Here is a 23598-nt window from a genome sequence, read left to right as displayed (position 1 = left end):
CTAGGGCGTGGGAGGCTTCAGTGGTTTAGGCCTCTGCTCTTTCAGTCCCAGATATACACGAATGATTATAGCAAGTCCCTGATCTTCTTACCCATCATTTTCCATTCGTATTCCCATTATGCAATAAATCAGTTCTTTTCCAAGATCTTATTTATCTAATTTTAACAAATTACTGTTTTAACCACTATTAATAACTAGACGGGGAACTTATTTCAGTTCCTTTTCTTCTTTCATAGGGTAATAACTGATTTTATACTAGTATTGGTCATTTTGTATTAATAGATATTTTCCAGTTGCTAATTATTGGATCTACTCTATTAGATATGCTTTCAACAATGTTGTTTAAGTAAATTGAAAAACAATTAGTCACAGACCCTTCACATCTAACACACATTAGTCTGGCATTTTCACATCACTTGAATTGGAATCTGTTTTTGAAAGCCATTGAGCTTTCCCGTTTGTTCAGTTTTTGTAACTCCTTGTAAAATGCTGTTAAAAAGCACAATACAGTGATCCCTCGCTATATCGCGCTTCGCCTTTCGCGGCTTCACTCTATCGCGGATTTTATATGTAAGCATATTTAAATATATATCGCGGATTTTTTGCTGGTTCGCATATTTCTGCGGACAATGGGTCTTTTAATTTCTGGTACATGCTTCCTCAGTTGGTTTGCCCAGTTGATTTCATACAAGGGACGCTATTGGCAGATGGCTGAGAAGCTACCCAGCTTACTTTTCTCTCTCTCTTGCGCTGACTTTTTCTGATCCTGACGTAGGGGGATTGAGCAGGGGGGCTGTTCGCACACCTAGACGATACGGACGCTCGTCTAGAAATGCTGAAAGATTATCTTCACGTTGCTACCTTCTGTGTGCAGCTGCTTCGTGAAGTGACATGCTGCACGGTGCTTCGCATACTTAAAAGCACGAAGGGCACGTATTGATTTTTTTATCTGTCTCTCTCTCTCTCTGCTCCTGACGGAGGGGGTGTGAGCTGCCGCCTTCAACAGCTTTGTGCCGCGGTGCTTCGCATACTTAAAAGCCAAACAGCCCTATTGATTTGTTTGCTCCTTTGAAGAGGAAGATATGTTTGCATTCTTTTAATTGTGAGACTGAACTGTCATCTCTGTCTTGTCATGGAGCACAGTTTAAACTTTTGAAAAAGAGACAAATGTTTGTTTGCAGTGTTTGAATAACGTTCCTGTCTCTCTACAACCTCCTGTGTTTCTGCACAAATCTGTGACCCAAGCATGACAATATAAAAATAACCATATAAACATATGGTTTCTACTTCGCGGATTTTCTTATTTCGCGGGTGGCTCTGGAACGCAACCCCCGCGATGGAGGAGGGATTACTGTAGTGTGTACTGTGAACACTAGAGGGCACTGTCGCTCCTCAAACCCAACAGACACACACTGAGGACACAAGGTTTTTTTTTTTTTTTTTTTTTATCTTTTTTTTTCATTCCCTCTTTAAATTCTTCACAGTGCTCTCCACCACCACAGCCACAGGTAAATGCACAGTACTGCCCACAATTACTTTTTTTCTCTTTCTTTCTTTTCTCCTCCACACCTCCCAGCAAGTTTTGTCCACCGTCCACCTTCTATGAGTTCAGTCCAGTCCTTTTATATTGGCCCACTCAAAAGTACTTCTGGGCTTCTGCTCACGTGGCCCACCAGTACTTCTGGGTTAGGCGAAAATGTTGTCTCCAATGGCTCCCGTATATTCACAGCTTCCCCTGGCTGCACACATGGCACCCAACATGGCAGAGATACATAACTCCCAAGTCCCAGGGTGCCCTGTGGGAATCCGGGTCATCGCTGTAAAATAGAGGAGCTGTCCTCTAGTGTTTTCAGGGAGGCAGTGCCCTAAAAAATCTGCCTTCCCCCACCCTTCCATATCTGGGGTGTCCCAGCCAGGCTGAGCTGCTGGCCATCTCTTGCAATTCCAAGTTGTTAGTACTGTATTTCATTTCTGCTATTACTTTTGAATATGACTCAGTTACAAAACTAATTAACAAAAATGTAATAACTGACTCAAAAATACAAAGCGGCCCAACTTTCATATCAGTTAACTAAGTCGCTAAGCACATCCGAATGTTAAGCTATGTGTACATTAACCAACTTGATAAAGTTTGTATGTTTTCTTCTTTGTTTGTATTCCTAGGGTACTTTAGTTTTTTCCACATCACACACATGTGCATATGAAGTTTAGAATGTATATTGGCTGTTCAAGTGTTTGCTTGCCCCTCTTCGTGACAGTTGTTTTCTACATGGGTTTTGGGTCTCCAGAACATAATAGTGGACTTAAAAAATAGGTTGATGCTTTCTTGTACAGTGACCTCTTTAATACTCCCCCAAATATTTGATAGTGAATTCTGTCTACAAAAATTAATTTAACATTATATTAAAAAAACTTTCTGACCTAAAGGTGCTGGTCAGATGGCTGCTGACCTAGACATGGAGGTGCACGCTGAAGGTTGGGGAGAAGATGCAGAACTACAGTTGGATGAGGGTATGTAATGTTTGAGTATAAAGTCTTTTTATGAGAAAGGAAAGCTTATGAAGAACTAATTTCAAATGTTATGGAGAAGTATGTAAAACATTTTCTTACTTGATACATACATTGTCGGCATTGAAGCAGAGTAGAGTAACACCCTGGTCATTTACACAGAGAGACAAGTCCATACGTGGTAGTATTCTTGAGTAGTCAAGATAGCAATTGTTCCTATATAATACAAATCTGTCTAGAAACAAAAGTAGCCAATAGTGGAGACGTAGTATAACATTTTGGATCTAATAGACAAAAGAAAGCTTATAATATGTAATAAAGCATGAAGAAACCAATGATATGTCATCCAACTTTGCTACTTATGTTCTTTCTTCCAGAACTTTCCTACAATTTTTATATAAATAAAGTGAAGCGGTAACTCCTCACCCCATTCTTGAGAAAGTCATCTTTACGTTTTCTTTTGTTTGTCTGTAAACTTCTGTGGGATTGTTTGGTCTTTCTTGTGTATCGAGGTCTTGAGTGTTTTTTACTGTTTACCTTCAGATGGCTTTGTAGATGCTCATGAAGGCCTTGGGGAGGAAGGTGGAAAAGAGGAAGGTGGAGGATGGGAAGTAGATGAAGACTTGGACCTTCCACCCGAGCTGGTAAAACCGATTTAAATAATGTTTTAATATATCTGACAAGGAGCCATTAAAAGCTGTTGATTTGTGTGTATATGTATACACACACACTACCTTGTATATCTGTTAAAAATAATAATAATGATGCAATTGATCCATAGGAGATATCACCAGGATCTGGAGGTGGGACCGAGGATGGCTTTTTTGTTCCACCAACAAAAGGGACTGGCCCAGCTCAAGTATGGTGCAATAATTCTCAGCTTCCTGTGGACCACCTCTTGGCAGGATCTTTTGAGACTGCAATGAGGGTAAGGAGAGTATTTGTACAAATTTCTGTTGCTCACTGTTGTAGTCTTACATCTATTCTGAGAATAGACTCCCTGAAGAAATTTGCATTCCACACTAGTACTGTGTACCTGACAGACCTGTTGCATCTTGAATGTACAGCTCCCTTTTTTTTTTGTGTGCAGCTTCTTCATGACCAGATTGGAGTTGTTAACTTTGCCCCATACAAGCCACTGTTCTTACAGACTTACACACGTGGTCGAAGCTGTTATGAAGGTCTTCCAAGCCTACCTTCCTTGTATGGTTATCCACAGCGTAACTGGTTGGTTCCTTCAGTGCCTACATTGTTTTGTTCCGCCCCCCCCAATATTTTTGCTTTCATCTTTACAGTACGATGTAATCGTTGTTTTTGTACTTTAGGAAAGAGACCTCTCCCAAATCATCCTTGCCTGCAGTTGGCCTGAAGCTCTCAGACCTGATTTCCCGTCTACAGATCTGCTACCAGCTGACCACTGGTGGCAAGTTTGAGGAAGCTGTGGAAAGATTTCGAGCCATTCTCCTAAGTATTCCTCTCCTTGTGGTTGATAACAAACAGGAAATTGCTGAGGTAAGTGCACATTTTAGGATTTAACTCTTGGAATGCAAACAAACGTGTTTTAAACTCTCACTGACCTACACTTGACTAGGTGGAATTTATTCCGTGCCAAAGGAACAGAGCACGGTGATCTGGTATTATAAGAGCCAGCAGCACTTTGATTGTTGTTGTCAAGTTTGTTTTATTTACAGTCACTGCTGACTTTTTCACCCTTTACGGATTGCACTGGGCTGTGCTAGTCTAGTCCCTTGAGGTGAAGTTACAAAAGATAATTAATTAATTAATAATAATTTAAGTCAACTCAGTAAACCATTTTTTATACTTCTAGTCAAGCACAGCTGCATACAATGAGCAACATTTCATGGTTACCACAGCTAAAGATTTACAAACATCCAGACACCATTATCGGACCACCTAAAAGGAGCAATGTAATTTGTCCTTTTTTTCTTCTTTTATGTTAGAAATGTGCTGTACTTAAAATTCTAAATTGTTACATGGGTTCCAATGCAGACGTTGGTGATCATGTGTCTCCCACCTGTCTCTCTTCTCTTTGTCAAACTAAAAATGTTATTGCAACTCATGTTGTTCCTGGCCCCCCTCACAGCATTTCCACTGATGGTGTTTCTCAGCCTTCCTCTTGTTGTCTTTCCATTGATTTTTTTCCCCAGCAATGCATCACTTTCAGAATTTTACTGTTCTTGTAACAATCGCATATAAACAAATTTAACACAGACAGCAGCGGAATGCTAACTACTCCATCACCACATTTGAAACCCACAACACAATGTGAAGTTAAGGCAGAGTTCTGAGCTCTTTGTTTTTTTTTTCTTCATTTCTGACTAGTCGTGAAACACACTTCAGACAATAAAATGGGTATTGCAAGCTACTAGACTCGCATTTTCTGTTGGATTATCTATGAAAGAGCAGGTTACCTTATTATGATGTGATCATTAAGATGAGTAAAATCCTAACATATGGAAGTGCCCGATGTGTAATAATGCATACTCTATTTTGTCTCCAAATGTTTAATACTCTTTTGATTTTGCATTATAGGCTCAGCAGTTGATAACAATTTGCCGAGAATACATTGTGGGTCTCTCAATGGAAATTGAAAGGAAGAAGTTGCCGAAAGATACTCTGGAGCAACAGAAACGTTTGTGTGAGGTATGTAAGGGCTGACCAAAACTGATTACTAGGATGGAAGAATTCCTCCCTAGAGCTGGAGGAGGAGGATGCACTGATACAGCGTGTTGCCAGACTCCTCATTTAAATGAATACGTTGGAGTTCAGCATTTTTCTGGTCAATACAGAAATGGATGATTTTTGTGAATACAGTAATCCCTCCTCCATCGCGGGGGTTGCGTTCCAGAGCCACCCGCGAAATAAGAAAATCTGCGAAGTTGAAACCATATGTTTATATGGTTATTTTTATATTGTCATGCTTGGGTCACAGATTTGCGCAGAAACACAGGAGGTTGTAGAGAGACAGGAATGTTATTCAAACACTGCAAACAAACATTTGTCTCTTTTTCAAAAGTTTAAACTGTGCTCCATGACAAGACAGAGATGACAGTTCCGTCTCACAATTAAAAGAATGCAAACATATCTTCCTTCAAAGGAGTGCGTGTCAGGAGCACAATGTCACAGAGAGAGAAAAAACCAAACAAATCAGTAGGGCTGATTTTAAGTATGCGAAGCACCGCGGCACAAAGCTGTTGAAGGCGGCAGCTCACACCCCCTCCATCAGGAGCACACAGAGAGAGAGAGAGAGAGACAAGAGTTTGTTTTTCAATCAAAAATCAATACGTGCCCTTCGAGCTTTTAAGTATGCAAAGCACCGTGCAGCATGTCGTTTCAGGAAGCAGCTGCACAAAAGATAGCAACGTGAAGATAATCTTTCAGCATTTTTAGACGAACGTCCGTATTGTCTAGGTGTGCGAACAGCCCCCCTGCTCACACCCCCTACGTCAGGATCAGAGAAAGTCAGCGCGAGAGAGAAGTAAGCTGGGTAGCTTCTCAGCCATCTGCCAATAGCGTCCCTTGTATGAAATCAACTGGGCAAACCAACTGAGGAAGCATGTACCAGAAATTAAAAGACCCATTGTCCGCAGAAATCCGCGAAGCAGCGAAAAATCCGCGATATATATTTAAATATGCTTACATATAAAATCCGTGATGGAGTGAAGCCGCGAAAGGCGAAGCACGATATAGCGAGGGATTACTGTAATGTGGATTCTTCTGAGGCATTTGCTTGAACAGACTTGCTTTCTTAAGCTAATTTGTTTACACTGGTTTTATTAAAGCAGCAAGTGATGGGGACTTGGTTTTCATTTACACAAAAACTTTAAAAAAATATTAAGGGCGCAGTCAATTAAATTAACACAATAAACACAGACACAAATAACAAAAGTACCTTAAAAATTAACTCATAAACGTGATGGGATTTGAATTGAGCAGCTGCTTTTGTTTCTTCTCAAGAACAAAAGAAAACGGCTAATATCTGTATTGTCACGTCAGGTATAGCAAATTTAAAATTGCCCCTGCAGTGCAGCGGTAATGGGCCAACACCTTGGTCAGTTAGGCATGTTACACCAGTGGAAACTATAATAACATTAGGATCTTTGAACATCTTGCAGATGGCAGCCTACTTCACTCACTGCAATCTCCAGCCTATCCACATGATCCTGGTGCTGCGGACAGCGGTCAACTTGTTCTTCAAGCTGAAGAATTTTAAAACTGCAGCTGGGTTTGCTCGAAGGCTGCTTGAAGTTGGGCCAAAGCCAGATGTTGCCCAACAGGTAAGTCTATAAATGTCCATGTTAATTTATTTTTAATTTCACTTTATTTCTCTTTTTTTTGTGCTTAATAGAAGGGTATTTGTTTTGTTTCCTATAGACTCGTAAGATTGTGGCTGCATGTGAGAAGACTCCAGTAGATACCCATCAGTTAAATTACGACAGCCACAATCCATTTGATATCTGCGCTGCATCTTTTATTCCTCTTTACCGGGGTAAAGCTGTTGAGAAGTGCCCTCTGTCGGGTGCCTGCTATTCTCCTGAATACAAGGGGCAGGTGTGCCGTGTCACACAGGTAAGAGTTTCAGAGCACGCCGGGTCCAGTGGTGTTCAATAAATATGACTTTTTGATTCTGATTGCTGCACGGAAAATATGATGCAACATTTGGATTCCAAACTGGGATGCTGGCTGCACCTCAATATTCTCTCCCTGAAAATTTACAAAGAGGAGACAAGATGCACAATTGGGAGTGCTGTACCCATAAAAAAATGAAACTGATTTAATGGCAAGTTTATGAAGGGAACTCTGTTTAGCCCAGAAAGTAAACCAAAAGGCAAGTAGCAGCATCCCAGGAGCCCCATAGACATATTTCATGATTTTGCGCTTTTCCCCCACAATCACAAAGCACATACAAAAATGATTTTTAGACTCCCTTGACCCCGAAACCATCCGCGCAAGAAGCTGATCTTGTTGCAGATCTGAGAGCCAAATGAGACGAGCTGAACTGGGATCCGTATAGTCTGTAAACACACTTTACAGGTTATTAAACCCAACTGTACTAGTGAAACATTTTAACAAAGAGACTCTAACTAAACCTTAAATGTACTGGCTGGCATTTTTAAAACCCCTCAAGAGGAGATGAGGTGCTCTGCAGTGGACACATTAACACAGATGTCTCATTTTTGTTACATTGAGGATTTAATGGCCGATATTTGAATGATAAAATGTGTCCTAACCCTACACGACCTTTTTGTCCTGTGGGACTCTAGAGGCTGCTAATAGGTACTGGCAGGCCAAGCGGAATGCGGCTTCGGTGGTTGCTGAGGCAAGAACTCGGGCATGGGGGGAGTTTGGGGAGGCCAGGAAGAACAACTTTCGGACGGCTTCAAGGAGATTGTGTTCCACCATCCAGCGTCTCAGGAGTGGTAAACCGTGCAGTGTCAACACTGTATATGGTGGGGATTGTGCGCTGCTGACCTCGACTTGGGATGTTGTGGGTCGGTGGGGGGAGTACTTCGAAGACCTCCTCAATCCCACTAACATGCCTTCCAATGAGGAAGCAGAGCCTGGGGACTTGGAGGTGGGCTCCCCCATCTCGGGAATGAGGTCACCGAGGTGGTCAAAAAACTCCTTGGTGGCAGGGCCCCGGGGTGGATGAGATACGCCCGGAGTTCCTCAAGGCTCTGGATGTTTTAGGACTGTCTTGGTTGACACGCCTCTGCAACATCGCATGGACATCAGGGACAGTGCCTCTGGATTGGCAGACCGGGGTGGTGGTCCCTCTTCTTTAAGAAGGGGGACCGGAGGGTGTGTTCCAACTACAGAGGGATCACACTCCTCAGCCTCCCTGGAAAAGTCTATTCAGGGGTCCTAGAGAGGAGGGTCCCTCGGATTCAGGAGGAACAGTGTGGTTTTCGTCCTGGTTATGGAATAGTGGACCAGCTCTACACCCTTAGCAGGGTCCTGGAGGGTGCATGGGACTTTGGCCAACCAGTCTACATGTGTTTTGTGGACTTGGAAAAGGTGTTCGACCGTGTCGGGGGTGGGGGGGTTCTCCGGGAGTATGGGGTTCCGGACCCCCTGATAAGGGGTGTTCGGTCCCTGTACAACCGGTGTCAGAACTTGGTCCGCATTGCCGGCAGTAAGTCGAACCCATTTCCAGAGAGAGTTAGACTCCGCCAGGGCTGCCCTTTGTCACCAATTCTGTTCATAACTTTTATGGACAGAATTTCTAGGCGTACCCAGGGCGTTGAGGGGGTCCGGTTTGGTGGGCTCAGGATTGGGTCACTGCTTTTTGCAAATGATGATGTCCTGTTTGCTTCATCAGGCCGTGATGTTCAGCTCTCTCTGGATCGGTTCGCAGCCGAATGGGAATCGGCACCTCCAAATCCGAGACCATGGTCCTCGGCTGGAAAAGAGTGGAGTGCCTTCTCAGGGTTGGGAGTGACATCCTGCCCCAAGTGGAGGTGTTCAAGTATCTCTGGGTCTTGTTCACAAGTGAGGGAAGAATGGAGAGGGAGATCAACTGGCAGATTGGTGCGGCGTCTGCAGTGATGGGGCTCTCCATCGGTCTGTCGTGGCAAAAAAGGAGCTGAGCTTTAAAGTAAAGCTGTCAATTTACCAGTCGATCTATGTTCCTACCCTCACCTATGGTCATGAGCTGTGGGTAGTGACAGAACGAGATCGCGAAAATAAGCGGCTGAAATGAGTTTCCTCCACAGGATGTCTGGGCTTTCCCTTAAAGATAGGATGAGAAGCTCAGTCATCCAGGAGGAGCTCAGAGTAGTGTAGAGTAGAGCCGAGGCTAATCCACCTCGAGAGGAGTCAGATGAGGTGGCTCGGGCATCTGATCAGGACGCCTCCCTGGTGAGGAGTTCCAGGCACGTCTCACTGGGAGGAGGCCCTGGGGAAGACCCAGGACACGCTGGGGGGACTGTGTCTCAGCTGGCCCGGAAGAGCGAGTAAAAGTGGCTGGGGAGAGGGAAGTCTGGGAATCTCTGCTCAAGCTGCTGCCCCCGCGACCTGATCTCAGATAAGTGGAAGAGATGGATGGATGGAAAATGTGTCCTCAAAGAATGCAGTTTACTTACTGTCTCTGCTCTATTAACTTGGGGTCTTTTATTATGAGATACCAAAATCCAGAAGTCCGCAAGTTGAGTGTTTCATTTCTCTCTCCCTCTCACAGGTTACAGAGATTGGCAAAGATGTCATTGGCCTCCGAATCAGTCCTCTTCAGTTCCGCTGAAGTGCACAGAGCGGTATGCAGCATTGCTTAAGTGATATTTTTGTTTTGTTTTAGTTACCATTCTTGCACTTGTGATCAGATGTTATACTCCCAGTTCTGCTTCACTATTACCCAGTTTATTCTTGTAACATGCCACAACTCTTGTTTGTCCTCTGTTTGAAAATTATATACTAATAAATTACAGGTTCACACAGTGACTCTTGTGGTCCATTTATAATGACTTTTTCAGTTTAATTTATATGGTGCTTGTTTTAAAAAAATATCTATATTAAAAATTGTATTTTCCATAGCATATTTACACAAAAGATAAGTTAAAAAAAAAAAAAAAAAAAAAAAAACAAAAAAAAACTCCTACTATTGGTATATGAAAGCGGTGACTTAATAAAAGGAGGGAGAAATACAAAACAGGCCCCAGTGCTCCACTGGTTATCTTGAATTTCTGTTGCAGTTTTAATATTGGGATGTCTGTATCTTTAATAGTGTTCTGCTACAGACTGCCAGCTTGGAAGAGAAGTTTCCAGGGTGGAAAAGTGTCTGTTAAATGTTACATGTCTGTCTTACCTGGCTCTTGGTCTCTCTCTTTTGGTCTTTCTCAATCTGTTTGGCTGGAGTGATTTTCAAATTTTTAAAGTAGCAGCAAGTGGTGTCAAGACAATGTTATGCAAGGGTCCAAAAGATGTCAATGAGCTCTGTATAAAAAGATCATATACTGAAATAAAAAAAAAAAAAAAGCCTGATCCTTAATACAGGATCAGATCTTCGCTGTTCTTTGGACAACGGGACCCTCGGGCTTCAGCCACACTACACTTTCATCTACAAATTGCTTTTTTATACAAAAAAAATGTCTGCCAACAATAGTGTGTTAAAATCAATTAGGAAAGCGTCTGTGTCCACACTAAAACATCCCAAAAGGCATACTGCGTAGATGTTCACCTGTACTGGGTATGCGCACATCTGCAGAAGAATCCTTGAAGGGACAGTAACCCTGCCGGCCATGGGACTTACAAAATGCGGATTAGATGCATACAGGTGAACAACACAACAAACTCCATGGAAAGCAACTCGCCTATGTGCATTGTCGACCAGTAAGGGAATGAGACATTTTGATGAGCAAAGTCCAATCAGGGAAGGGCTACATAATAAAGATGAACAAATCTGAGGCTGTGTTTTCAGAAGTCTGTGTTTTCACCCATCCACACTGCAGTGCAGCTCTACAGCTTCCAGAAGTCTTCACCACCAGAGAGCATTTTCAAGTCTGTTTTCAGGGCTAAAAAAATGCAGGAGTGGTGTGAACGAAAGGAGAAAACGGACACTAATGTCTGCATTTTGAAATGAAACATAGTAGGTGGCCATGGCCTCAGGCCAGTCCAGCCCATTGTTTTAGAATTCAGCTGCTTGAAAAAAACTTAATTGTTTGAAACTGTGGTGCTGGTCATGGTTGTTCCTTTAATTGTATTTTTTCTATAAAGCTTTTGTACAAATTTACAAATCTAGCGAACATAGAAGGAGGAATACAAATAACCATGCTGAAACAAAACAAGAAATGCAGAAATATGGACATACAGAATATACAGTATGTAAAGGCTGCTTGTTTTAAGGCTGGATGGCAAGAAAGTGCAGATTACTACAAATAACCTATTAACTACAGATTAACATGTCATCCATGTCCATTATGAAAGTCAGGTTAACGTCTTGAAGCAAACTGCCTGTCCGCAGCAGGGTCAGATATTCCGGCTGCCATTACATATGTATTCTGAGGCCAGGTCCTAATGGATAACACATAGCAGTACTGCCCATCAAGACATCATTCTGCCCCTTTTTATCACCGCTGTGATCTTTTCGTACAGATTTAATTGTGAATGTGCACAACAGAAATTCTTAATTTATTTAGAAGCTAAGCAATCAATAACCTTTTTCACTTCCACATACTGCAAACTAAAATCTTCTCTAGCTTCAGCTCCGTGCACATTTATATAGTTTAACAACTGAATAAGATGTAACATTATTTTGGATATGAGATAGCAGCAAAACCAGAATTATTGGGGCTTAAGATTTCAGACTGCAATGTTAAATGGACGTTCTCATTTGCAAAACTTTTTTTTTTTTTTGTGAAAGATGGGACCAGAATGCTTTATTTTTACATCCTCTGTTTCCTCAAACCACAGTGTTCTTTCTAAATGGAGGTTTTTCTATTTGTTGCTTTAGAGCAGGGGTCCTCAATCACGGTCCTGGGGGGCCGCAGTGACTAGGGGTTTTCATTCCAGCCAGTGTCCTAATTAGAACTCAGTCCTTGCTGATAGTGATAGTTGGTGTTCACCTCAATGCCTTTTTAGTGCCTTTATTCATCAGACACATTTTAGTTACTTTGCAGATCAGAACTAATAAGACATTAGTTAATAATGAGATGCAGATAACACGCTTACCATGAAATATCTGTGATAAAAAATGTTTAGAAATGAATGAGAGGGGAATTGAAAGGACCATTAAGTTTAAATCTATTCTGGTCCACAAAGCACGTGGATAATATTCTCACAGAAGGAAACTCAATTCAAATTGCTGTTGGATGAATGCAAGCATTAACAGTTCAGTACCAAGTTTCATTATCAGCATGAACTGTCTTCTAATTAGGAAACTAGTTGGAATAAAAACCTGCAGCCACTCGGCCCTCCAGGACTGTGATTGAGGACCCCTGGTTTAGAGTCTGTAAGTCCAGCAGTAACTACCAACGATGACACACAAGTGAATGATGTATTTTTGTTTTGTGTCTTGTATTAGCCTCCTTGGCATTATGCTTACCCCTGGAAAAATGAGTTAAAAATGTTTAATTTTTTTCAACAAGACCACCTTGTAAAAGAAATCTGTAACCATAAACATAGTTACGGTAGGTAAGGTCTGTCAAGTGTCCACTGCTGTACTGATGCAGATTTAGTACACGTTCTTCATGTAACATATTTTGAGGATGTCACCAATGTACAGCCCGTCATAACTGGGACAGTAGAAGTGTGTCTCTTAGCACACTTGTCTTATTATTTCTGTTTTTTTGAACACGAGAGATTAGAATGTCTGTGCCTGGTCTGATTGCAAGATACCACAGCGCAAGCCTTAGCGACGTCCACATTTCCCCTGATATGAACATCGACAGTTGCTGTATTATAAGCAGTGCTTAGACGGCTTATTGGCTTTAACCTTGACCACAATCATTTTTGACTTTTTCCCACACACCTATTTGCACCACAGGAAGTTTCAGGCATCTTAATTCACTGGCCATATCATGGCGGTTCAGTAATAACAGTGCTGTATGCGTCAGTTTCACTATCCATGTCAACATCTGATGATCAATTCACATTGTCATCACCATCGCTTGATTCAACTAACGGTTATGTTTCAGTTTGTTCTAAAACTGGCTTTACAACTTCTTCTTTACGTACCATTGTGGTGAAGGCTCAACCCCACTCATTATTACTGGTGAGTTATTATAGAGTGCCAAAACATATAAAAAATATGCTGCAAAAAAATTGATTTATTATGTCCACTAGAAGGCATCAAAATACTGTTGGGAGAGTTACTCTGCCTTAACACTGTGAAGTGGACCATTATATCTCCCCCCCCACCACCGAGTTGAAATGGGGCTTAAACATAATTCATAGCAAAGAAAGGTTGTCCAAGCCTTAACCACAGGCTATGGCCCATGGTATGAAGAGTCTGCTCAAGTGTGGTGTTCTTGGAGTGTGTAACTGATGAGGAGAGGTGCTTCTGTTGTTTGGCATCTGAAGAAGGGATATTAAGTCTCAGTTTGAGCATTCAGTCAGGCCTTATGGAAATACAGCAGTGTACCAAATCTTGATTTAGACTCAAGGTTGAACTACTAGAGACCTACAGTCCCTTTCGGTTGTAGTAGTGTTTTTGTGTTGTGTGTTCTCCCTCCCAAAGTCTTAAAGAGTTCCCTTGCACACACATTTAGTGAACAATAACAACAGGCCTTCAACAAACATCTCTAATCAGCACGTTCATAACAGCTTCAGGTATGGTTTTGAAGGTGTGCAGATGTATGCCCTTAGACTGAGCCTGCTGGGATTGATTCCTCCTCTCCAGTTGGATTAAATTGAATCAATAAACTGATGGTTAGATCATGGGTTAATGTCCTGGGTCCTCCCTGTGTGGTAGAGCTTTGAGTAGTGAGAAAAGTGCTATGTAATGAATTATTATTACTGCAACTAAATATTAACTGACAGCAGCTGTCTAAAGGAGGAAGGAAATGCTGATGGCTTTCACCAAGGGAACTGAATACACCAGGATATGGTAGAACGGCTGACCTGCATATTTTTCCACAGTTGGAGCCCACTTGGATTGCAGGACTGGCCCAGAGTACCACAACAAGGCTAAGACTTGCTTTTTAAACCTTTTGGAAATGAGAAAATAGCTTGCTATACGAGTGCTTAAGCATTTTAACAAACTGAGGAGCCACCAACTACATCCACATTGTCCTTCTACCTACTCATAACTACAGGTGTTTGTATGACCACTGAATCACACACCGTTGAAGAAGTGTGGGCTCCACTGACCTCATTCAGGTTAAGAAAAATGCAGGGGACCTTCGGTTTAAGTGACCTTAAACAGTGGAGTGACAAAAGCACTTCTGTACACTCTTAAAGAATCTGCATTTCAGTTAAGGGAATATTTTAAATGAGCCTCTGGCTTTTTTTAATCATAACCTATGAATCAGAAATTACAATTCAAGTCCCCAAGACCCAAACTAAACATTATAAATGCACAGGCTGTCACACTTTTCGCATATGCTTTTAGACACATAGACCTTGTTCATTTACAGTCATTCAAGTTCCAATAAAAAAAGATTTAAACATCCACATTTACTTATTTGTCAACTTAAACACTGGAGATGTACTCAATTTCAATTTTTATCAATTGGATCACAGGCAGGTCAAGTGACTTGTTCAGGGTCACACAGTGTCAGTAGTGGGATTTGAACCCACAACGTCACGGAGTGAAATCCAAAGCCTTACCCACTATGCCACACTGACATTCTTGTAAGAGTTATTGCGCCAGCAGATACTACCCAGATCACCCCTCGACATCCCGGTTTCAAATGCTTGAACCCCAGAGCAGGAGGAGCGTATTAAATTGAAGATTCGAAGTTAGACCAAAAGGAAATGGTTTTACTTTTAATGCACAATGACAGCAAATAACAGGAAAAAAAAATCCTTTATATTAAATAACAACCTGGTGTTTTAAGGGTTGTACTTGAAATCCAGACGTTTTTCTCCAATTAAGACTCATGAGCAATAACTGCTATTGCACAGCAGCATACCACTGGGAATGGCCAAACGTTTTAAACTTGCATTAATAAAGTGTAGAGAAAAGCCAAGCAAAATGACACCTTTTATTGGCTAACTAAAAAGATTACAATATGCAAGCTTTCAAGGCAACTCAGGCCCCTTCTTCAGGCAAGATGTAATGTTACTTGTAATGTAATCTTTGTCCCCGCAATCTGCAGTCTGGCTTTTTTATGGTGGCTTTGGAGCAGTGTCTTCTTCCTTGCTGAGTAGCCTTTCAGGTTATGTCAGTGGCGGACTCATTTTACTGTGGATTTAGAGACTTGTCTACCGGTTTCCTCCAGCATCTTCACAAGGTCCTTTGCTGGTGTTCTGGGATTGATTTGCACTTTTGTGAAAACATACATTCTTCTCTAGGAGGCAGAATGTGTCTCTTTCCAGAGCGGTATGACAACTGTGTGCTCCCCTGGTGTTTATACTTGCGTGTTATTGTTTGTACAGATGAATGTGGAACCTTCAGGCATTTTGAAATTGTTCCCAAGGATGGACCAGATTTGTGGAAGTCCACCATTTTTTTTCTGAGGTCTTGGCTGATTCTTTTGATTTTCCCAATATGTCAAGCAAAGAAGCAGCAAGTTTGATGGTAAGCCTTAATATACACCCACGTTATGACTCCAATTAGGCTAATTGGCTATCAGAAGCTAAAGGTCTAATTGCTTATAGGCTTGCCATCATTTTCAGGAATTTTCCAACCTGTTTAATGGCACAGCTAACAAAGTGTATGTACAGTCAACTTGTGACCCACTGGAACTGTGATATAATCAATGAAAAGTGAAATGCTCTTGAGGTCTGTAAACATTGTTGGAAAAAAATACTTTTGCCCTGCAGAAAAGTAGACATTTTTAATTATACATTTTAAATTTATTGTTTGTTAGTACAAAATCTGGGGAGTGTTTATAAAGTGAGTTCTAAAGAATTTACCCAAAGTGTATGGAAACTTCTGACTTCAACTGTACATACTGCCTGAAGAAGCTGCCTTGAAAGCTTGCATGTTGTAATCTACTCAGTCTACACAGTACATCACTCTACTACTGAACACTTAAGCTTAAATAAAGTCAAATGCCATTCCCAGCTTAAGTGTACTGACTGGAAACTAATCAGCCACACAAATGTCGCTTTGAAGCACTTTTAGCACATCATCACCTATTGAATAACGCGCGTTAAATTTAGCCCATGTTCTTTATTTTGATGTTTCTGTTATTATTACTTCAAAAGCAGTAAGAACAATAATATATCAGAGCAATATATCTTAATAGTATATATGTAGTATATAGTATATATATGTGTGGAGACAACCAAGCACTGCTCATCACTTGTCCAATATAGTCCCCACAGTGAAGCATGGCGGTGGCAGCATCATGCTGTGGGGGTGTTTTTCAGCTGCAGGGACAGGACGACTGGTTGCAATCGAGGGAAAGATGAATGCGGTCAAGTACACGGATATCCTGGACAAAAACCTTCTCCAGAGTGCTAAGGACCTCAGACTGGGCCGAAGGTTTACCTTCCAACAAGACAATGACCCTAAGCACACAGCTAAAATAACGAAGGAGTGGCTTCACAACAACTCTGTGACTGTTCTTGAATGGCCCAGCCAGAGCCCTGACTTAAACCCAATTGAGCATCTCTGGAGAGACCTAAAAATGGCTGTCCACCAACGTTTACCATCCAACCTGACAGAACTGGAGAGGATCTGCAAGGAGGAATGGCAGAAGATCCCCAAATCCAGGTGTGAAAAACTTGTTGCATCTTTCCCAAGAAGACTCATGGCTGTATTAGCTCAAAAGGGTGCTTCTACTAAATAATGAGCAAAGGGTCTGAATACTTAGGACCATGTGATATTTCAGTTTTTCTTTTTTAATAAATCTGCAACAATTTCAAAAATTCTTTTTTTTGTCTTTCAATATGGGGTGCTGTGTGTACATTAATGAGGGAAAAAATTAATTTAAATGATTTTAGCAAATGGCTGCAATATAACAAAGAGTGAAAAATTGAAGGGGGTCTGAATACTTTCCGTACCCACTGTATATATTATATATATATATATCCAGGGAAAAAATCGCTGGAGGCTGTAGACATGGTAACAAAAGATTAGTACAGGAAATGTTAACAAAAAATAGGAGAAGTGCTGGGAAAAGAGTATTGCATCTCAAGGACAGGTTTTTGAAAGGGATTAAAAAGGAATTTCTGAAAATTTTATAATAAAGCTGTTATCTTTCCAAGGGAATTTCTGGGTCCCCATTGTATGACAAAGTGCTTTGAGCCTGTACTCACCAAATAGTGCTATGAACTATTAATAATATGAAAACACCAAGTAAATTCTCATGCAGATTGGCAGTTTACCACTGTGCAGACTGAAGTGTTTACAGTCACAATCTGTGTAAGCAGAATAGCAGATGCCACTTTCATTATTGGTGTACATTATTAGTAATTACAGTTTTCTATTCAAGAACTCAAGTGGACATGTCTAGGTTGCTAATATGTGAAGCATTAAGATGCAATTTGTTCTAAACATTCTACTGGCTGACAGAACAACATAAACATACAACGGATTTGTGAAACAGCAGACACACTTTAGAAAATGGGTGGCAAACATGTCCTCAGTAGTCTTAATATACAAAACAAAATCTATTTTTGCCTATTTAACTGTACCAAACCTAGAAAATGAAAACTTAATATAAAGCAATTTGAAACTTAGACATATTTCAGTTTAAAAAGTCCACAGAAGAACCAGTCTTTATTGCGACATCACCCTACCTTGATGATATTCTAGCCGAAACAATGTCAATGTTTTTGTGGTATGCAGCTTCACTTTTACATTAGGGATTTTTTTTTGTAGGGCTCAACAGTTTTGTCTATTGGAAATGGTATCTTTCAAGTGAAAATTCTAAGTAAAATTCCAAAAATATGTAAAGTAAATCTAAAATGTTAAACAAATTTAATATAAACCAATAAACTATAAATTACTCATGATGTTGCACTGAATAAGTGGCTCAAAAAACAGATGGGTAAATATTCGGTATAGTATACCAAACCTCTTCAATCAACCGTTAACCAGCCAGCATATTGTTCAGTATTTACATAATCCAGCTGAAAATGGGATCCTCTGTTCAGTGACAGTGGTTTATTAATTAATTTACTGGCTAGGCACAGCTGGGAAAATTGTTTTTAGTGCTTTAAAAAAACAGCAATGCCAAATATATTTACTTTATGTGAAGAAATAGTTGGCATTAGGGAGCAGGGGGAAAGTTCATCACATAATTGTGCACTGCTCTCCATCTCCTGAGGGTCCTGGAAGGTTCAGTCCATCAAGATCAAAGTTCAGACCAGGTGACTGCAAAATAGGGAAAGAAAAAGTCACTGACATGTATAGATATTTTGGATTATTAAACAATAATGCAAAACTACACTTCTTAATATTGTAAAATATGCAGTGGCAATGTCATTTCTTTTTTCACAGCAGTTGCACAATGTATACCAATTGCCTGTAATAAAATTTTCTGATCAATTTTATTGATATTCTTACGCATATTTTAAAGAAAAGCATATTTGTTGTAAAGCAAAGAAATATGAAGCAAACAAATAATACAAACACACAGTTCTAATTAATGATTACATTTCCCTAATTACAATGTGTGCCTAAATGTGGCACTTACAGCATGTGCCATTTGTACAGCATGTAGTAGACATTTCACATTTAGAACACAAAGAAAATTCAAAACCATGTTTTTGTGTGTGGGTGTGTGTTTTCTATCCATAAACAGCTCCCGTTCTACACATTGTTAGTTTAAATGTGGTTTCCAAGTGATGAGCTGTCATGTTAATGAGTATTTTCAGAGGATCTAAGAGACAGATGTATCATGTCCAGTAATCAGATAGACGTAAAGCAAGTATAATATACAAAAAGGCAACAAACATCTCTGGGTTTTCCATATCACATTCTTCTCCTGAACTCCTTTTTTCTGGTGGCATTGCATATATAGCAGTGCTAAATGGTTTTAATTACTTTATATTTTCCACAAAGAAAAAAAATTAAAAGATAATTTTCAAATACTGTGATTGGCGATTCTAAATTGGCCCTAGTGTGTGCTTGGTGTGTGGGTGTGTTTGTGTGTGTCCTGCGGTGGGTTGGCACCCTGCCCGGGATTGGTTCCCTGCCTTGTGCCCTGTGTTGGCTGGGATTGGCTCCAGCAGACCCCCGTGACCCTGTGTTCGGATTCAGCGGGTTGGAAAATGGATGGATGGATGTGTAGTCTGCACAAAGGGCAAGTTAGTAGTCAAAGTTAGTAGTCACCTTGGTTTTCTCCTGAAATGCAAAAGCAGTAACAGAATGTTGTCAACTCGGTTATCTTTGCTACCATCTACTAGCAGATTGCAGCTTTGCAAGTGGGGGGTGGAAGGATTAATACTACTGTACTGCCACAGATTCTGTGGACCTTTTTAGTGGGATGTATTGTATATAAAACTCACACACATATTTGTATATGTGTATGGGAATGGGTAAAATAGTGCAAGCACCTAGAAATATATCAAGAACCTAATAAGGAGTTCAGCCATCCCTTGCTATAAGTACAACTCCATTTGTCTTTGGAATGCTTTAATACAAGTTCTGAACTGTGTGTTGTGAGGTACTGCAACTTTATTCAATAAGAAAGGCCCCCAGGTTATTGAGACATGATGAAAATGGAAATCTTCAGGTATATGGCACTCTGCACTGCATAACTTCTTGGAAAAGGTTCAATGATTGTGTAGCAGCATCTTTTCTAGGTTCCCAAAGTCGAGCAGCTATTGAGTAGTATCCAGCATAAGTCAAACACATAACAAAAGAAATTTCTCAAGTCCAATAAAGTTCATTTTAAAAAGGTTTAGTAAAAATTTAAAAAAAGAACAAATGACAAAAATTCAGAAAAATTGTTACACAGGCAGAATAAAAGGCAAAAAGGGAAAAAAGGTTATAATATAACCTGCCATTGATTAGATAGATACATAGACAGATACTTTATTAATCCCAAAGGGAAATTCACATACTCCAGCAACAGCATATTGATAAAAAACAATATTACATTAAAGAGTGATAAAAATGCAGGTATAACAGACAATAACTTTGTATAATGTTAACGTTTACCCCCCCAGAGTGGAATTGAAGAGTTGTATAGTGTGGGGGAGGAATGATCTCCTCAGTCTGTCAGTGGAGCAGGACAGTGACAGCAGTCTGTCGCTGAAGCTGCTCCTCTGTCTGGAGATGATACTGTTTAGTGGATGCAGTGGATTCTCCATAATTGATAGGAGCCTGCTCAGCACCCGTCGCTATGCCATGGATGTCAAACTGTCCAGCTCCATGCCTACAATAGAGCATGCCTTCCTCACCAGTTTGTCCAGGCCTGAGGCGTCCCTCTTCTTTATGCTGCCTCCCCAGCACACCACCGCGTAGAAGAGGGCTCTCGCCACAACCGTCTGATAGAACATCTGCAGCATCTTATTGCAGATGTTGAAAAACGCGAGCCTTCTAAGAAAGTATAGCCGGCTCTGTCCTTTCTTGCACAGAGCATCAGTATTGGCAGTCCAGTCCAATTTATCATCCAGCTGCACTCCCAGGTATTTATAGGTCTGCACCCTCTGCACATAGTCACCTCTGATGATCACGGGGTCCATGAGGGGCCTGGTCCTCCTAAAATCCACCACCAGCTCCTTGGTTTTGCTGGTGTTCAGTTGTAGGTGGTTTGAGTCGCACCATTCAACAAAGTCCTTGATTAGGTTCGTATACTCCTCCTCCTGCTCACTCCTGATGCAGCCCACGATAGCAGTGTCGTCAGTGGACTTTTGCACGTGGCAGGACTCCGACTCCATACAGAAGTTGATGTAGACAGAAGTTGATGTAGTCAGTAGTGCAGTCAACAACCTCCTCAATGTTCTCACTATATGATCCCTGCAGGATATCCCAGTTCGTAGTTCCAAAGAAGTCTCTCAGAGCCTGCTCTGCCTCAGTGGACGACTTCCTGAATGAGCGTGTCGTTGTAGGTAGCTCCCTCACTCTTGGTTTGTAGTGAGGCTGAAGCAGAAACAGGTTATGATCTGCTTTCCCAAGCGCAGGCAGCAGGGTGGTGCTGTATGCGTCTTTAACATTTGCATACAGTAGGTTGATAGTCCTGTTTCCCTGGGTGTTACAATCCACATACTGGGAGAAGGCAGGTAATATTTTGTCCAGCGTCACATGGTTAGAGTCTCCAGCGATTAGCACAAGTGCCTCGGGGTGCTTTGTTTGCAGTTTAGCAACAGCAGAATGGATGATGTCACCCGCTATCTCCATGTCTGCCCGAGGAGGGATGTAAACAATAACAACAATGATGTGTCCAAACTCTCTGGGCAAGTAATAGGGACACAGACTTATGGCCAACAGTTCGATGTCCCTGCAGCAAGTGGAGATTTTGACATTTACATGTCCAAAGTTGCACCACCTTGTATTCACATATAGAGCGAGTCCTCCTCCTTTCCGCTTCCCATAGGTACTTGCGTCTCTGTCCACTCTAACTGTGCTAAACCCGGGTAGCTCCACGTTAGCATCTGGGATGTTCGTTGTTAGCCACGTTTCACAAACACACAACAAACTGCATTCTCTGTAGGTACTGACATTTTTCACCAGTGCAGCCAGTTCATCGATCTTATTTGGTAGTGAGTTCACATTTCCCAGGATCACAGAAGGCACCGAAGGCTTGTATTGCCACTTTCTCGCTAGCCGCTTGGCTTTTAGCTTAGTGCCGGCTCTGCTGCCACGATATCACCTTCTTACCTCATCAAGTAAATACGGAACCACACCGGCACGGGCCTTTGTTCTCAGTGCTTGAAGTGGACTACCTGAATAGACGAGTCTCAGGGTGTAAAAATCCATGTCCAAGTAGTAAAAAGTAGTAAAAAGTGTCCAGGGAACAAGTCCACATAAAAGAAAGTGGTAGGAGTGATCAGTGAAATAGAGAAAAAGGTAGAAAGATAAAGTCATACACAGAGCTGCTGGAAAGGCTGGCACTCGTGGCGTTACCGGAGTCATTGAACTATGCACCAATATATAGTTAAAGTAGGGGGCTCTGCCCCCTGCTCGCTTCCCTCGCCAACCCCCGGGTCTGGTTAACCAGTTATACAATTTAAAGAGATTATTTTCATGGGAATTGTTACATATGCATTATTTTCACTTTTACTTTAAAATTTCAGTTAAAACAATATTTGGAATTAACTTTTCTTCACTATTGCATTGAATTTTGATTCCGTGTTTGGATTTACATTGTGACAACACAACATATAACTGCCCATGAGTGAATATCGTTTCTTTCTTTCTAATAAATAAACTGACTTTTTCGAATGTCTGTCCCTGTGATTTGTTAACTGTCATAGCAAAAGGTATTCTCTCGGGAAACTGTAAACATTTTAATACCAATGGCATATCAAGATCTCCTTTGGTGTCTAATGTTATTCGCAGAATATGTACTACATTACCTTTCTTGTCGCCTGTTAAAATTTAAAATGTTAGAATTGTTCGACCAATTTTTAATACAACTAATCTTGTTCCACTGCATAACCCATCACAAATTACGCAATAACATTATGATACATCCTTCTTTCAATGTTTGGCATATACTATTATTATTTTTCAGACTTTTCCTCCTTTACCTACAAAATTATTTTGCAGCTTTTGCAACTGCTGAACCTTCAATTTGAGCACATAAAATGTGTCCCCTTTGGAAATTTATTGCCTCATGTTGCTTAGATGCCTCATGTTGTGTTGAAGACTATTATCAGGTGGATAAATGAAAAGTTAGTCCCTTTCTTTTGTAATTGACACATACCGATAGAAAATTGGAAATAAGCCTAAGATAATGCATCTTTGCAGCTGCATTTGTACTGACTAGAAACAATCAATTTACACAGTCAATAGTATATGGGACATGCGAGTATGACAGCACAGAGTGAAATAAAGTTTTATTTTACACCTAAAATTTTACATGCATATCTTTCAACATTGCATTCTGTTTTAAAATATTTTCTTTTTTCAATTGAATTATTGAAATTTAGAGTTTTCTTGTGAGCCATATGAAAAAATTGTCTCATTTGCATAATCTGTTGTCTGTAATGAAAATGTAATTTCTCTCTCCGAATATGACAGAATTCAACATCAAATTTCCAAAACTCACTCAAGTATATACCACATGTAGAGGCTACCTGCACATCTTTTGGATATGGGAGGAAAGGGTACTGTGTTAAGATGCAGACTCCACACAGATGGAAACTGGGCAATGATTTAGAATCAGGATTCTTAGACTAACACATCTGCAAGTTAGGCTCAATTTAGAAGAAAAAAAACAGAGACATTTTTGTTTTTTATGTGAACAGTTTGGAAATTCTCACAAGTTAATTGCAGTCTCAATAAAAAGATATTTGGTTTATCTATATACTTAAATATCATGTCTTTCTTAAATCGCTAAAAAAAATAAG

General features: G+C 40.7%; 2 protein-coding genes across 2 annotated transcripts in view; one reads left to right on the top strand and one right to left on the bottom strand.

Moving 5' to 3' along the window:
- The window catches only part of copa (COPI coat complex subunit alpha), a 48056-nt gene extending 38093 nt beyond the window's left edge, over positions 1–9963 (top strand). The window contains exons 22-30 of the mRNA XM_028822164.2: positions 2428–2511; positions 3052–3152; positions 3290–3436; positions 3599–3735; positions 3834–4020; positions 5062–5172; positions 6645–6806; positions 6904–7098; positions 9710–9963. Coding sequence (XP_028677997.1) covers positions 2428–2511; positions 3052–3152; positions 3290–3436; positions 3599–3735; positions 3834–4020; positions 5062–5172; positions 6645–6806; positions 6904–7098; positions 9710–9769 — 1184 coding nt within the window. The 3' untranslated portion in view covers positions 9770–9963. The remainder of the gene's footprint in view (positions 1–2427; positions 2512–3051; positions 3153–3289; positions 3437–3598; positions 3736–3833; positions 4021–5061; positions 5173–6644; positions 6807–6903; positions 7099–9709) is intronic.
- Positions 9964–17820: 7857 nt separating this feature from the next.
- pex19 (peroxisomal biogenesis factor 19) overlaps positions 17821–23598 on the bottom strand; it is a 62546-nt gene continuing 56768 nt past the window's right edge. The window contains exon 8 of the mRNA XM_028821818.2: positions 17821–18451. Coding sequence (XP_028677651.1) covers positions 18371–18451 — 81 coding nt within the window. The 3' untranslated portion in view covers positions 17821–18370. The remainder of the gene's footprint in view (positions 18452–23598) is intronic.

This window comes from Erpetoichthys calabaricus, chromosome 16 (assembly GCF_900747795.2).
Source record: "Erpetoichthys calabaricus chromosome 16, fErpCal1.3, whole genome shotgun sequence".
Taxonomy (NCBI): domain Eukaryota; kingdom Metazoa; phylum Chordata; class Cladistia; order Polypteriformes; family Polypteridae; genus Erpetoichthys; species Erpetoichthys calabaricus.
This window is presented reverse-complemented; position numbering and strand designations above follow the sequence as displayed.